The sequence below is a fragment of the Pseudorca crassidens genome, chromosome 5 (assembly GCF_039906515.1).
Source record: "Pseudorca crassidens isolate mPseCra1 chromosome 5, mPseCra1.hap1, whole genome shotgun sequence".
Classification (NCBI taxonomy): Eukaryota; Metazoa; Chordata; class Mammalia; order Artiodactyla; family Delphinidae; genus Pseudorca; species Pseudorca crassidens.
The window spans coordinates 36,493,965-36,509,074 of NC_090300.1; the positions used below are offsets into that span (position 1 = coordinate 36,493,965).

General features: G+C 38.1%; 1 protein-coding gene and 1 long non-coding RNA gene across 14 annotated transcripts in view; both read right to left on the bottom strand.

The window, feature by feature from the left end:
- The window catches only part of LOC137224407 (uncharacterized), a 224,035-nt gene that overhangs the window by 107,813 nt on the left and 101,112 nt on the right, over nt 1–15,110 (bottom strand). The window lies entirely within an intron of this gene.
- Nucleotides 1–15,110, bottom strand: part of CEP63 (centrosomal protein 63) — a 74,415-nt gene that overhangs the window by 33,808 nt on the left and 25,497 nt on the right. For all 13 annotated transcript variants that reach the window (XM_067737749.1, XM_067737754.1, XM_067737753.1 and 10 more), the window contains one exon: nt 9,737–9,850. In XM_067737749.1, the coding sequence (XP_067593850.1) occupies nt 9,737–9,850 (114 nt within the window). The remainder of the gene's footprint in view (nt 1–9,736; nt 9,851–15,110) is intronic.

Below are 15,110 nucleotides of genomic sequence, written 5' to 3' on the forward strand. Positions count from 1 at the left end.
TATACTTGAGTTCTCTTCTGTTTGGTTTTTATGAGTCTACTGTATGCTTTTTATTTGTTGTTACCCGTTTTTCAAGTATGTTAACCCACTACTATATATACTTGCTTTAGACTGATAGTCATATAGGCTTAAACACATTCTTGAAAAAAAAAAATCTACATTTTCTTACTCCCCTCCCTGACACCTTATGATTCTGATGTCCTCTCTTATATCTTCATGTTTATCCTTCTGCTGTTCATTGTAGTTATCATCACTTTCACACATGCTAAAAATTTTTAATCTATGTACTGGCTTATTTAAGTGATTTGCTTTCCAATTATGATTTTCTCTTCCCTATAGATTCTTGCTTCTTTTCTATTTGGAAAGTTTTCAGCCATAATTTTTTCAAATAAACTTTCGATCCCTTTTTATCTTTCTTCTCCTTCTGGGATCTGTATTATGCACTTGTCGGGATGCTTTATATTACCCCATCGGTCTCATACATTGTTTTCATTTTTCTTTGTCTTTCTGTCTGCTGTTCTGATTGGGTGATTTCCATTATTCTATCTTTCAGATCACTTATTCATTTTTCTGCATTATTTAGTTTGCTATTTATTGCCTTTAGTTCAGCTCTCATCTTGGCAAATGAGTTTTCTAATTTTAATTGGCTCCTCTTTATAGTTTCTAGTACCTTGTTACAATGATTTACATTTCTATTGATAGCCTTTCTTAATTCCTTCAGTATTTTTATTACCTCCTTTTTGAACTTTGGGGTCTGGTAGATTGGAGAGATCTGTTTCATTGTTTATTCTTTCAGGGGATTTCTCTTGTTCTTTTAATTGGGAGTGGTTCCTCTGCTTCTCCATTATCCTTATATTTCTCTGACTCTATAAATTTAGGAGAAATAGTTATCTACTGTGGTCTTGAAGGGCTGTTTTTATGAGAGCATCCCTGTGTGGCCTGCGTGAGTCTAATGTTTTTGGTGCAAGGGCTTTTTTTTAGTATGGGTGCCTGCCATGTCTTTCCTCAGGGTGTGCTGGCTGTTATCCCCTTGATACAGGCTGTGATTGGTGTTGTAGTGACCAGAGCCTGCACTGGATGTTGAGCGGGGCCACCTCCTCTTTGCTCTGTGGTTGTCAAAGCCCTGTCAGGAACAGGGTCTCTCCCCAGTTGTTGGAGTAGAAGCCCCCAGATCTATTTGTGAGCTTCAGTGTGGGGTAGGTGGGACTGGAGAACTTCCACTGGGAGAGGAGTCACAGAGCATTCCTCCACAGGAGCTGTCCATCAGGAAGTATGCTCTGTGGTGTTGTCCATCACCCATTGTGCATGCTCACAAAGTACACTGTTGTTGACACTGCCTGCAGGCCCACCTCAGCTGTGGGAATGTAGGACCAGGTGTCCTCAGGCACTGTGCTCACAAAGTCACCAGCACAGATCCACTGGCACAGATCTACTTATATCAGGCACTGGGACCCACCACAGTCACGAGTAGTTGTGCACCTGGACCCACCATGGGAGCTACAGTATCAGTGCAGACCCTGGCCCTGGCTCCATGAGTGCCTGCCCACAAAGCCCACAGCTGCTAACCCCAGACCCAACCCAACCACAGGAGCACCAGTAATCTGCTCTGATGTCCTGATAACAATGAGCTTACAAAGGCACCTCAGTGTAAATCCACTTAAGTTGCAAAGCCGTCAGACATGGCTCAGATTTCAGCCCTGCTTCCAAAGTCATGTGGCCCCTGGGGATCTGCTCAAATTCCAGCCCCGCTTCCGTGTGTGGGCTTCCGTGTGTGGGCAACCCTCCCGCAACTGCACACTCCCAGAGCTCATAGAAGCAGAGCCATACCCACTGCAAGCACGCTGAAAATGAGGCTCCCATCATCGGGCCCCACGTATCCCTTTGCATGCATCTTAACCATGGAGCTTCTAAAGTGGACCTGGGCTCTGTCCTGCATACACTCCCAGTTGTGGCCTGGCCAACACTCCAGCCCCTTCAGGCTATCTCCATGCAGCCTACCCCAGTCCTCTCCCCAGGTCTGTCCTCTGAAGCCCAAGTTTCAGCACCCAGCCCCCATGTGCACCATCAGATACATGTCTCCAGCTGGGGAGTAGTGAGGTGGCCAGGATTGTCTGTGTTGCTCTCTCTCTGTTCTGCCTGCCACAAGCCAGCTGCTGTACTCTCCTCTGAGCCTTCGAAGCTCTAACCTTGCCAGTTAAGAGTACTCTTGGTTGTTAAGTTTTTTTCTTTCAGCACTTTGAATATATCATGCCAGTCCCTTCTGGTCTGTAAAGTTTCTGCTTAAAAATCAGCTGACAACCTGTGGGGGATTCCTTTTTACGTAACTAGCTCCTGTTTGTGTGTGCACACGTGTCGATGCTTTTAAGATTCTCTTTATTTTTAACTTTTAACATCTAATTATATTGTGTTTTTATGTGAGCCTCTTTGGATTCATCTTGTTTGGAACTCCTGGGCTTCCTGGACTTTCATGCCTGTTTCCTTCACCAGGTTACGGAAGTTTTCAGTCATTATTTCTTCAAATAGGCTTTCTGACCCTTTCTCTCTCTCTTCTCCTTCCAGGACCCCTATAATGCCAATGATAGTATGCTTGATGTTATCTCAGGGATCCCTTAAACTATCCTCATTTTTTAAAATCCTTTGTTCTTTTTGCTGTTTTGATTGGATAATTTCTACTACCCTGTCTTCCAGATTGCTGATCCATTCTTTTACATTCTCTAATCTGCTTTTGATCCCCTCTAGTGCATTTTTCATTTCAGTTATTGTATTCTTCAGTTCTGACTGGATCTTTATATTTTCTATCACTTTGAGCTCTTACTGAGTTCATCCACTCTTGTCCCAAGTTTGGAGACTCTTTATGACTATTACTTTGAACTCTTTATCTGGTAAATTGCTTATCTCTGCTTCATATAGTTTTCTTTCCCTGAGATTTGGTCTTAGCTTTCATTTGGAAGATATTCCTTTGTCTCCTCTGTGTTTGCCTAACTCTATGTTTGTTTCTATGTATGAGGTATATCAGCTACATCTTCAGCCAAGTGCTCCAGGGGTATCCCCTGTGTGGGTGTGCCCTCCTGTTACGTTGGACCACAATTACTGCAGGCATACTGGTAGGTGGGATTGGTCCCCAGGCCAGCTGACTGTAAAGCCTGGCCATGACTGCTGTGGGCAGGCATAGCCTATCTTTAATTATTCAATATTTCAATCACATACAAATACACCATTCTTAAGCATAGTGAAAATTACATAATTATTGCAAGAACAAATTCTAAATTTTCATTAACTAGAATGAATACACTAGGCCAATACAGCAGTCACTAGCCACACGTAGCCACTGAGCACCTGCATCGTGGCTAGTCCAAATTGAGATGTACTCAAAGCATGAAGTACACACTGAATATCAAAGACCCAATTTTTTAAAAACGTGAATGTAATAATATTTTTGACAAACTCAGATAAACAGAATATATTAATTTTGTTTCTTTTTACTTTTTTAATGTGACTGCTAGAAAATTTTATACATAGGTGACTCATATTTCTATTGGACAAAGCTACACTACAATATCTCAAGACTACCTCTTTCCAATATGAAGAGAGTCAGAAATAAAAATATAAACATTATAAAATAATGATTATTTCTCTTAAATATCTGGTGTTAGAGGTATCTTAAGGCTAATATATTTTTAAACGTTTTTTTTTCCCACTAACCACTGCCACTAATTTTTTGAACCAGAAACCAGAGTTTCCTCTTATTAATATAATATATAGCATCCTAACTATTCTAGTGGAGTGGGTAGAATTATTTCAACAACATAAATCACAACAGAGGTGGTTAAAAGTAAAGAAATAATTAAGAAAGCAATTTATGTCACGGAGATAAAAACAAAAACCGAGGGTGGGCAGCGAAAGTGTGAAAATAGTTTGGAAGGGCTGGGGATTGGGGGTTGAACACAAATCCCCCCCTGGCTTTGTGGTATGTAATACTGGGACTTCAAGAAAATAACTTTTCCATATAGTGAGATTACTGAGAAGAATATGATACAAAGCAACAGGGTTTTTTATTTTCCAAAGGATCTCAACATGACGTTATGGCCACTGCAGGCATCAGTTTTTACGAAGCTCCCCATCAGAGTCAACTCCAAATGTGTCAGTGCAGGCCACAGCTCTGCAGTATTTCCACTAAGTAGCAGCTTGAAGAGCCAGCCCATTAACAGTACAGCTCCCAGTAAGACCTTCTTATCACTGTTGTGTCTCTGTCACCATAAACTTTTAAACAGTAGGTCTGAGCCAATTCAATTAACTCTGTGATAATTCTACCAAGACAACAGATTAACATTTGAGTTAGGATCATCTTTTCCTCATAAGGAAAATGGTGCTTTTAAAAATATTAACATATATTCAAACCTATAAATATACATATATAATTGAACAGAGGATCTAAAACTAACTTGAACAATATCACATAGCTCATCTAAATACTTCAAAAGGAAAACATATACAATGCAGCCTTTACTTTTCTCACATACTATGAATAAGCTAAATATTTTACACTCTGTATTGGCTTAATACTTTTATTTTTTTTTTCAAATGTTCTTATGTTCTCTAAGATTTCCCTGAATGTTTCCTTTTCACTCTTATATTATTTGAGCAGGAGGGAAAGGAGCAAGTGATTCTTTGACCTCTAAACAGAAAAGACCTTATGTTTTGGTGACTATACTGATATTTTCCTATGCTTATAATAACCATCATTCTGTCTTTGCATATAATAATTGTCATGTTGTTTAACAACTGTACTTTTAAATTTAATACATTTTAATATTTGATAAAAGAAACATCATCTTTACTCTTCTTTTTAAAAATGTTGCCTAGTACCATTCATTTATCCTTCCATATGAATTTTAGAATCATTCTGTAAAGTTCTCAAAATGTAACAGTCAACAAATTATGTGGATAACCATTTGGAAAAAGACAAATATAGATTCCTACCAAATTCCTTATACCAAAATAATTTTCAGATCAAATATATTAAGAAGAAATTATAAAGCATTAGAAGAAATCTTGGCTTAGTAAGGATTTACAGTATGACAACCAAGATAAAAACCTTAAAAAACTAATAGAATTAAGCCATTCTAAACAATTGTTTATAAAACAATTGTATTTCCATAAAAATTACTAAGCAGAATTAAGGTAAACTGGGAAAACACACACAATTGCAATGAAACAGCAAAGAGTTAATATATTTAATGTAGGAAGAGCTCTTTCAAAATAGTAAAATATAAATATCCTTAAAAAAATGAGCAAAGAATTTAAATGAAGTTGTGGCCACCTCTGTTGGAGGACAGGGCTCTAAGTTGATTGTGTAATAGATAATGCACTTTCTCAATGGCTCTACAGTCATTATTAACATGTCTTCCTTCCTCCCCACAAGGACATAAGGTCATTTCTGTCCTTCAAGTTTGAACAGTTAATAAATCAGAGAATCCAAGGGGTATGTTCTATTTCCCAGGAATGATTGACACTTTGGTGCTGGGGTTTTATGGGGGGAGGGGGTAGTTTTTGTTTAGCTTGTGTGGGATTGTGTGGGAGGGGAAGTTTTGATTGTTTTTTTTTTTTTTCTTCTGCGAGCTGTTGACGCCTGAAGTAGAACAAGTACGTCTTCAGGTAAAGAGAGGGATTTCTCAACCCACTTTCTGTGATGTCAGACTATTGGAGAAACCCTTTCAGCTTCTTTCCAGATGTACCTAAATTCAGTCAGATATTTTGGATTAAGAAACCTGAAGTCCTGACAGATCATATACTCCAAGGAAATACATCAGGGACAGATAATTGGCTGAAAACACTGATGCTTCAATGTGACACATTTTTATAGAACATTTCTACCAAGGGGTACTGACTTGATTTCTCCTACAAGGACCACACTGCCTTTGTGTTTAATGTAATGCAATCTGTGTACCTTCTAATCATATATCTGCAAAATTTTCTCATTTTTATAAAAAATCATGCCAGTAAGCTAGATGTTGAATGTATGTAAGCAGCATTTGGTAACTGTGCTAAGAGGCTACACAAGTGCATTACTGGTTTAAATTTTTTTTTTTTAGTTCTGATTTGGTTGGATAAGGTTTCATTATGACCTCTTCTGGGTCTCAGGTTCTAATGCTTGATTGAAATAGAAGAAAATATATTGGTTTTTGAAAATCAGTGTATTGTGACTTGAACTGCTATACATTCTTCCACACAATATGTCAGAGTGATTAGTGCTTTGTACATTTAGACATTTTTATTTTACTGTTCTGAAAGAAAAAATATACTGAGTTTATAGAAAGTATTCTCCTAATTAACAAAGTTTAAAATATTATCTCTACTGATTAAAATTACAACAGATTTTGATAAATAAAATAACCAGACAAAAGAGCAAAGAAAAGAACATAAATAATTTACAAAAGAATGGAAATAGCCATAAGTAGATGAAAAAAATGCTCAATCTCATTCATAATTAAAGAAATACAAATTAAAACAAATAATCAGATACCATTTTTTCCACCTATCAGATTGACAAAGACAAGCCTAAAAGTAGGAGAAATTTTAAAAAATAATAAAATAAATAATAGTGCCCAATACTGAGAGTGGGAGGAAATGGACAATATTGAGAAAGTGTGAGGAAATGGACATTCCCAAACACTGCTGGTGAAAGTGTGTATCAATGCACCTTTGAAGAGTACTTTGACAATATATATTAAAATCTTTAAGAATGTAATGTATGACTACTCTGATGCAGCAATCTCACTTCTAGGGTCATTTCCTAAGAAAATAAATGGACATATACTCCTAAATATTTAAATAAGGATGTTCACCCATGCACTATTTATAAGAGTGAAAAAATTAAAAAACTGTATGTTCCACAACAAAAGATTGGTTATATAAATGAAGACATTTAATGGTAGATTGAACTTCTATACAATCATTATGACTCACATTTGTTGACATGTATTTAAAAAGGAAAATTTTTAACTTGTGAAAATTAAATAAAATATTGCATTATAAAGTGCTTATTAGCATACTGCCTGTCACATTGTAAGCATATAATTTACATTTTCACATTATGTTTTATGGAAAATTTCAAATGTATACAATATGGAAAGAGTAAGATGATGAACCCCTATAGATTCATCACCTAGCTTCAACAATTATCAACATTTTGCCATTCTTAGTAATTTTTTAAGTTTGCAACTATTCCTCTCTTCCCATACACACACATACAGTGTTTTTCCTACCAAATGTACATGAATGCAATGTGCACAGCGTACAAGCACAGAAAAAGTCAGAAGAAACTTACATGCAAATGTTAACCATGGTAAATCTCTAAAGGATGGAATTATGAGTAATTTTATTTAATTCTCATTTCATCTACATTTTCTCATTTTTCTAAAATGAACATGTATTATGTCATTTTAATAGCTGACTAAAAGAAAAAAGTCAAGCAAATACATGACTCAAACAGTGAGAAGTTATTCTGAACTCCACTTTTTTTTTTTTTTGGTTATGTGGCTTGAGGGATCTTAGTTGCCCAACCAGGGACTGAACCTGGGCCCACAGCAGTGAAATCACTCAGTCCTAAACACTGGACCGCCAGGGAATTCCCTGAACTCCACTTTTAGATGTTAAAAAATACAGAAGAAAAAACTTTACATCAATTTTTTTTTTAAATTGAGGGGAAGTGTGGATGTTGATATCCATTTATCCAATCTGCAAGACTTTCTACCTTTATTGTTCAATGGTGATTCACATATCAACAAAATGCAATGTTTCAACCTTAACTGGAGTCCAAGACATTATTTCACACAACTCAGGAAATTTGAACAGACTAGATATTAAATTATTTAAGAAGTTAGTCTGTTAATGTGACTCTGGTATGTCTATTTTTTTTAAGTCCTATCTGTTGGGAAATAAGACAATGTCTGTGATTTGCTCTGTAATATTCCAGCCAAAAGTAAAAAGTAGGGAAGGATGAAACAAAATTGGCAAAATGAGTTGTTGCTCAAAGAGTCTTAGTCTTGCAAGCTGAAAAAGTTCTAGAGATTTGTTACACAACAAGGGGCATATAGTTAACACTACTGTACTCTTTAAAATGGTTAAGATGGTAAGTTTTAATGCTTTTTACCACAATTTTTTAAAAGATTGGCAAAATGATAACTATTATTGCTGGGTAATGAGTATACAGAAATTCATTTTTTTAAAAAATTTTAAATGAGGACCACAAGGGAGAAAGAAATATAAGTAACACTTTTTACTTAATCAGAGCAGTTTTAGTTTAAAGAAAACTATCAGAAGAATAATTCAAATACCTTTAAGTAGGGAAAACAAACGTTGGCTTTTTAAAGGCATCTTACTCTAGCCCCAGCTAAATTATGGTAAATAAAAATCTCATTTTTACTAACAATGAAGCTTTAATTATGCTGAGTAATCACAATAGTAATTTGAAAAAAGGATCTACAATCAACAATAAGCATACTACATAGATGAATAATTGAGAACTTAAAAACCAGGACTCAATTTTCTATTTTGCCAATCTGAGGCCTACAATATCTTACAGCTATTTATGTTTATACAGTGCTTTAGCATTCAGGCCAAAAAACGCTGGTCTAGACATCCAGGATTTTACTGGCCCACTCTGGCTGCATAGCTTGCTGCAGCCTAGTAAATAATTTTGTTCCTTGAGATTGCTGTGGGCCCCTCTTGCCATTCTGAGTAGACTCACTAACAGCAGAGCCATTTGTGGTAGTTTACTAGCCTGCTGATATTTCAGGGGGGATGATTAAAAGCCAATATATTACTGAAACTTAGAGCAGCAAATAATACAGATTGTTTCTTAAAAAAAATTTTTTTAGAGCTTCTCTCTAGCTCTCTTAACTTCTCCAGTAATTCTCTCTTCTATAAAACTGAGATAACTACCAACCTTGACAAATTATCATGGTATTAAACAGATAACTATATATTCTAGATAACTACATTTAGAAGAAGCACTGAGACAGTGTCTAGCACACAGAAGATGGTCACAAATATTCACTACCCTCTATTTTCATTTCCCTTTTGATCTTGGTTTTTAATTGAAAAAGCAAACAAACTGAATACGTTCTAAGAAGAAAGTTCCTAAATTGGGTAGCTAATTTTTTGTTTTGTTTAAGCCATTACTTTTTCATTAAAAAACAGTTTCTAGTAGTGTTCTAAGAAGTGTTTCTGTTGCCACAAAGATACTGCTTTTAGTTAGTGTGAATCTTTCAATATTTGTGTCCAAACAGGTGGACTGGCCGAAGCTCCCTGGCTGAGGGACCTCAGCCAAGGCACTCCGAACTATCAGAGGTGGAACAAGACACAGACAGAAGTGGAACCAAGGCAAGAGCCAGAAACAGCCAGAATAAGTAAGCCAGAGCCAGAAAGAAATGGAAAAGGAGACAGAGAGAGCAGAGGTAGAAAGAGAAAAGGAGAGAGGGAGAGACCAAGATTAGGAGAGTGAAACAAATGTGAGTGTGGAGTGAGCATGAGAATGCAAGACAGTGACAGAGTGAGAGAGCAAGAAAGAGCACGAGTGAGGAGTTAGGAACCGCTGAGAAAAGCAGCAAGCAAGGGAGCAAGAGGGCGTGGAGATGTGGGTGGACATGGTGAGCACATGCGCACAGCATTAAGCCTGCTCAAATTTAATCAAAACCTCTCTGCCTCTCATTATCCCAAAATGTCTTAAACTTACCTGAATTATCTCTGATTGTTCAGCCAGAGCCTTCCTTTGAGCCTCCAGAGAAGATACCTGTTGCTGATAAATCAAGCGCTGCTTCTCCCAGTCCAGTGATTTCTGACGAAATTCCTGAAGAAGCAATTAAGGTACTTAACTTCTAAGTGCTTCCCCTTGCTGTCACTACTTTCCAGATTCACTTTTACTTTAATTGTTCCCCAGGTCCCTGGGTACACATGCACCTTTCTCCACAGCAGGAGCCCCATTACTCACTTAGCTGATAGAACTATAGAGTAATACTAAATTCCTTACATACTGTGCCTCTGGAGATCTGTCTTTCTAAATTTAACACCCTAATGGTGAAGAGTATGAAACACAGATGCTAAATACTGGATTCATGATTTTCAAAGATCTGCTGCCACCTAAGGGTTGCTAATAATTTTTTTAGTGATTTTTCAGAAAACTGATGCTAAGATAATGAAAATTTCAAAATATGATTACAGATACCCCTCACTGCCCAAATTCTTGATATCCAAACCCAGGAACTGAACAGATTCAATTAAATTTTCAGATAAATCCCTGGGTAGCCCAATTCTTATCAGTGTCTAAAACTCAGGAACCAAATAGATTCAGTTAACACAGTATCCTTTGATATCCAAATTTTTATTATCTCAACAGAACTGCAAAGACATGAATAACAAGAAATATCTGTATTAAATTTTAACAGCTATCTGTAACCCAAAGCCAAACAGTTCAAAATCAATGATGGATCAATAGTAACTTCAAGTTGCACGATCAAGAAAATGAGCCCAGTATTTATGAAAATGAGGCAAACCAAAGAGAAAGGAAACTCAGTCTTTCCATCACTGTCCTCCAGGAGCCTCAACTCCAGAAGTCTCATGCTAGCTTAGGGTAATTACTGTTCACCAGCTGATACTCACTTATTCATTATTTCTACCATATACATGCCAGGTACTGTTCTAGGTGCTGGGGATACACTATTTAACAAAACAAAAATTCTAGCCCCACTCAATTGGAGGGAGATAGGCAACACATTCATTGTACAGTACCTTAGATAGTAATACAGTCACCCCTCAGTATCTGTGGGGGACTAGTTCCAGGCCTCTGCAGATTCTAAAATCCACAGATGCTCACGTCCCTTATATAAAATGGTGTATTATTTGCATATAACCAATGCACATCCTCCCATATACTTGAAATCATTTCTAGATTACTTATAATACCTAATACAATGTAAATGCTATGTAAATAGTTGTAAATACAATGTAAATGCTGTGAAAATAGTTGCTTGTGCATGACAGATTCAAGGTTTGCTTTCTGGAACTTTCTGGAATTTTTTTTCCCCAGAATATTTTAGATCCATGGTTGGTTGAATCCATGGATGCGGAACCCACAGATACAGAAAGCCAACTATACCTGTTTTGGGGAAAATAGAGCATGAAGTGCTCAGAGTTGGGGGCTGCAATTTTAAAAAGGAGTGGCCACATTGAGTAACATTTAAGTAAACACCAAGGGAGACAGGGATGAAGTTATACTATTCTGGGAAGAGGGAACAGCAAGTACAAGGCCTTGAAGTGGAAGCATCCTGGTATGTTCAAGGATGAGCAAGGAGGTTGGTGTGGCTGGAATGAGTGAGTAAAAGGAAAAAAAGGAAGAGAAAGGTCAGAGTTAACAGGCGGTGAAACTACACAGGTCATTATGATAACTTTGTCTTTTAAGAGAAGCTACTGGAAGGTTTATGTACAGGAGAGGACATGATTTGACTTACATTAAAACAGAATCATTCTGGCTATTGTGCTGGGAAAAGAGAAATCAAGGGTGACTCCAAGGTTTTTAGGCTTGAGCAATCTGAGGAATGGAGTTGCCATTAACTGAAACAGAAATGGTGCTGGAAGATAGGAGAGAAAAAAATCAGGACCTTTATTTTGGACATGTCAAGTTTGAGACAGCTTTAGACATTGGAGATGTGAAACAGGAGGTTGGAAATTATTCTGTAGCAAAAAGGAGAGGTCAGGACTAGATATACAAATGTGGGAATTATCAACATATACACAATGCTTAAAACTATGAGACTGAATGATATCACCAAGGGAGTGGGCCTAGACAGAAAAAAGAAGAGTACAATGACACAACCGTGAGGTGTTCCAATGCTAAAAGGTTGGGGAACAAAAGAGACTGAGAAAGAGTGGCAAACAAGTTAGGAGAAAACCCAGGAAAGTGCAATCGTTCTCCAAGCCAAATCCAGAAAGAGGTGTAAGGAGGACGGAGACCAGCTGGGTCCAGTGCTGCAGACAGGATGGGGAAGATGAGGGCTGGCCACAGGCTTGAGTAATGGGGAAGTCACTGGTGACCTCCATGCAAATAGCTTCTGCAGAGAGAGGGGGCAAAAGCCTTACTGAGTGGGTGTAAGAAAAATGGAAGGAAAGGAACTGGAGACAAGTATAGGTACATAAAGTAGTTTAGTTATAAAATGAAGGAGAAAAATGGGGCAGTATCCAGAGTATGAAGAGAGAGGTCAAGAAAGGATATTTAAGAGGGGTAAGTTTGCATGTTGGTGGAAAATATCCAGTAGGGAGGAAAAACCTGATGATGCAGAAGAGAGGAGCATTTCTAGAGTGATGTCATGGGTAGGGAATAGGGAGAGCATGGACAGTCCCTCCAGCAGGAAGGCAGAGTATACGGGTGCAGTTGCAAATAGGCAGATAGACACAAGGCTGGAAGTTTGTGAAAATTATTTTCTATTTTCTCAATGAAACAGAAAGAAAGATCATCATCCAAAAGTGAGGATGTGGGGAAAAGTGTTGAAAATTCAAGAAAAGAGAACGTATGAAACAGTCATTATGGAAAGTAGGAGAGTGAGGGGAAATATAATATGATTCTGGGCAGCATGAGGACCCATTTGAGGTGAGTGACCATGAATTTAAAATGAGGCCAGTCAGCACGATTATATTTTTCTCCAGCCATGGTCTGCCACACGACAGGTAGAAAATGGGGAGAAAGCTGGATTTAATGAGAGTTACAGTTTTGCCAAGCAAAGGCGATGAAGTAAGAGAGAGCACAGAATTGAAGGGGAATATAAGGAGTGTAACCATGGGATGGAAGCTGGGTAAGGACTTGTAACTGAGGACACAAGGTAGAGACAGAGCAGTGACAAGTGGCAGGATCCAAGCACTTTAAGGGATGAGGGGGTCAGGTGAGTATCGAGCATCAGGAGCCAGAGGGAGAGAGCTGAAAAGACAGGGATGGTAGTTGGAGAATGTGATGCTTAAAAATGTGATTCTAGGAGGGTTGCAAGTATTGGTAATGATAACACCTAAGGAAGGACAATGGGAAAAGGGAGAAGAGACAGATAGGAGATCAAAATATCCGTGGAGGAAAGAACACCAAGGAACTCAAAGACCACAGTATTATAAGCATCAACTCTGTGGATACTGAAATCCTCAAGAATTATGATAAGAACAAGGTTGGAGAGAATGACAGTGAACTGGGAGCTGAAGTCTTTGAACAGGGGAGTAACCAGGGATCAGAAGATGACTAACTTTGGCTGTATGTACACTGGTTGGTGGTATATGCTGATGACATGAAAATCAAAGATGGATTTTCTTGTTGGTGGGAATGTAAATTGATACAGCCACTATGGAGAACAGTATGGAGGTTCCTTAAAAAACTAAAAATAGAACTACTATACGACACAGCAATCCCACTACTGGGCACATACCCTGAGAAAACCATAATTCAAAAAGAGTCACGTACAACAATGTTCATTGCAGCTCTATTTACAATAGCCAGGACATGGAAACAACCTAAGTGTGCATCGACAGATGAATGGATAAAGAAGATGTGGCACATATATACAATGGAATATTACTCAGCTATAAAAAGGAATGAAACTGAGTTATTTGTAGTGAGGTGGATGGACCTAGAAACCGTCATACAGAGTGAAGTAAGTCAGAAAGGGAAAAACAAATACCGTATGCTAACACATATATATGGAATCTAAAAAAAAAAAAATGGTCAGAAGAACCTAGGGGCCAGACAGGAATAAAGGTGCAGACCTACTAGAGAATGAACTTGAGGATACGGGGAGGGGGAGGGTAAGCTGGGACAAAGTAAGAGAGTGGCATGCACATATATACACTAACAAACGTAAAATAGCTAGTGGGAAGCAGCCGCATAGCACAGGGAGATCAGCTTGGTGCTTTGTGACCACCTAGAGGGGTGGGATACGGAGGGTGGGAGGGAGGGAGATGCAAGAGGCAAGAGATATGGGGACATATGTATATGTATAACTGATTCACTTTCTTACAAAGCAGAAACTAACACACCATTGTAAAGCAATTATACTCTAATAAAGATGTTAAAAGATGGAGTTTCTGAGGTACAAAGAAAAGACAATGGTCAGGAAGTGGTAATGGGGAACAAGAACATGAGGGGTTTTTCAAAAAAGACCCAGATTTCACCGAAGAGGACTGGAGAGAAAGCAGTATCTGATTCTAAGCTCTTCAAATGTATGAAAATATTGAGATATAAAAAAATATTAAATGCAGAAATTAAAATTCTAGGTAGTAATAATATACTGGCATTTGTGGGTGACACGTCACTGAGTAGAAAAATTGTAAGTAATCACACAAAGATGTTGAACAATGTTTCTCAAATTAGCATTGGCTAGGGAAGCTAGATAAAATGCAGAGTCCTAGCTCGCATGCCATACAACTGGATCAAAATCTCTGAGAGCCTAAAGAGGGCCCTGGGTGACTCTTAGGTACCGTTGAGAACCAAGAGCATAGACAGAGGGGATCCAAGGGGAAAAAAGTGACAGCCTCGTGCTGCCCTTTCATCTACTCTTGGTGGTTTTAACCCACCACTCCCTTAACTCCTCTAGGGAATCAATATATACAATAATAATGGAGTTATTCAGTCTTAATAAAAACAAAGTCAGCAAAGGGGGAGGTAAGTGACTTACCACATCTAAATGGGAACTGACGATAAACAATCTGATATGCAGAGTACTCTGTACAAAAAAGCTTCAACACTTAGTACCTTCAACACTTACTAAGCCCCTACTCTGTTAGGTGATAAATAAGACAAGGACACTGCCCATGGAGGACAGCTAGTAACTGGTAGTCAATGTTCCTCAATATTGGCATTTTGGGTTCAATACTCCTTCCTGTGTGGAAAAGTCCCAGCCATGTTTAGTGTCCCTGGTCCCTGTGCCCTACACACCAGTTTCACTCCCAGCCATTCTGACAACCGAAACAATGTCTCCATACATTTCCAATGCCCTCAAAGGAGGGTACTGCCCTGTTGAGAGTTACTGATAGCTAGTAACCATCCTGGTGACAGGATGCACAGTGGATCACCCTCCCACCTT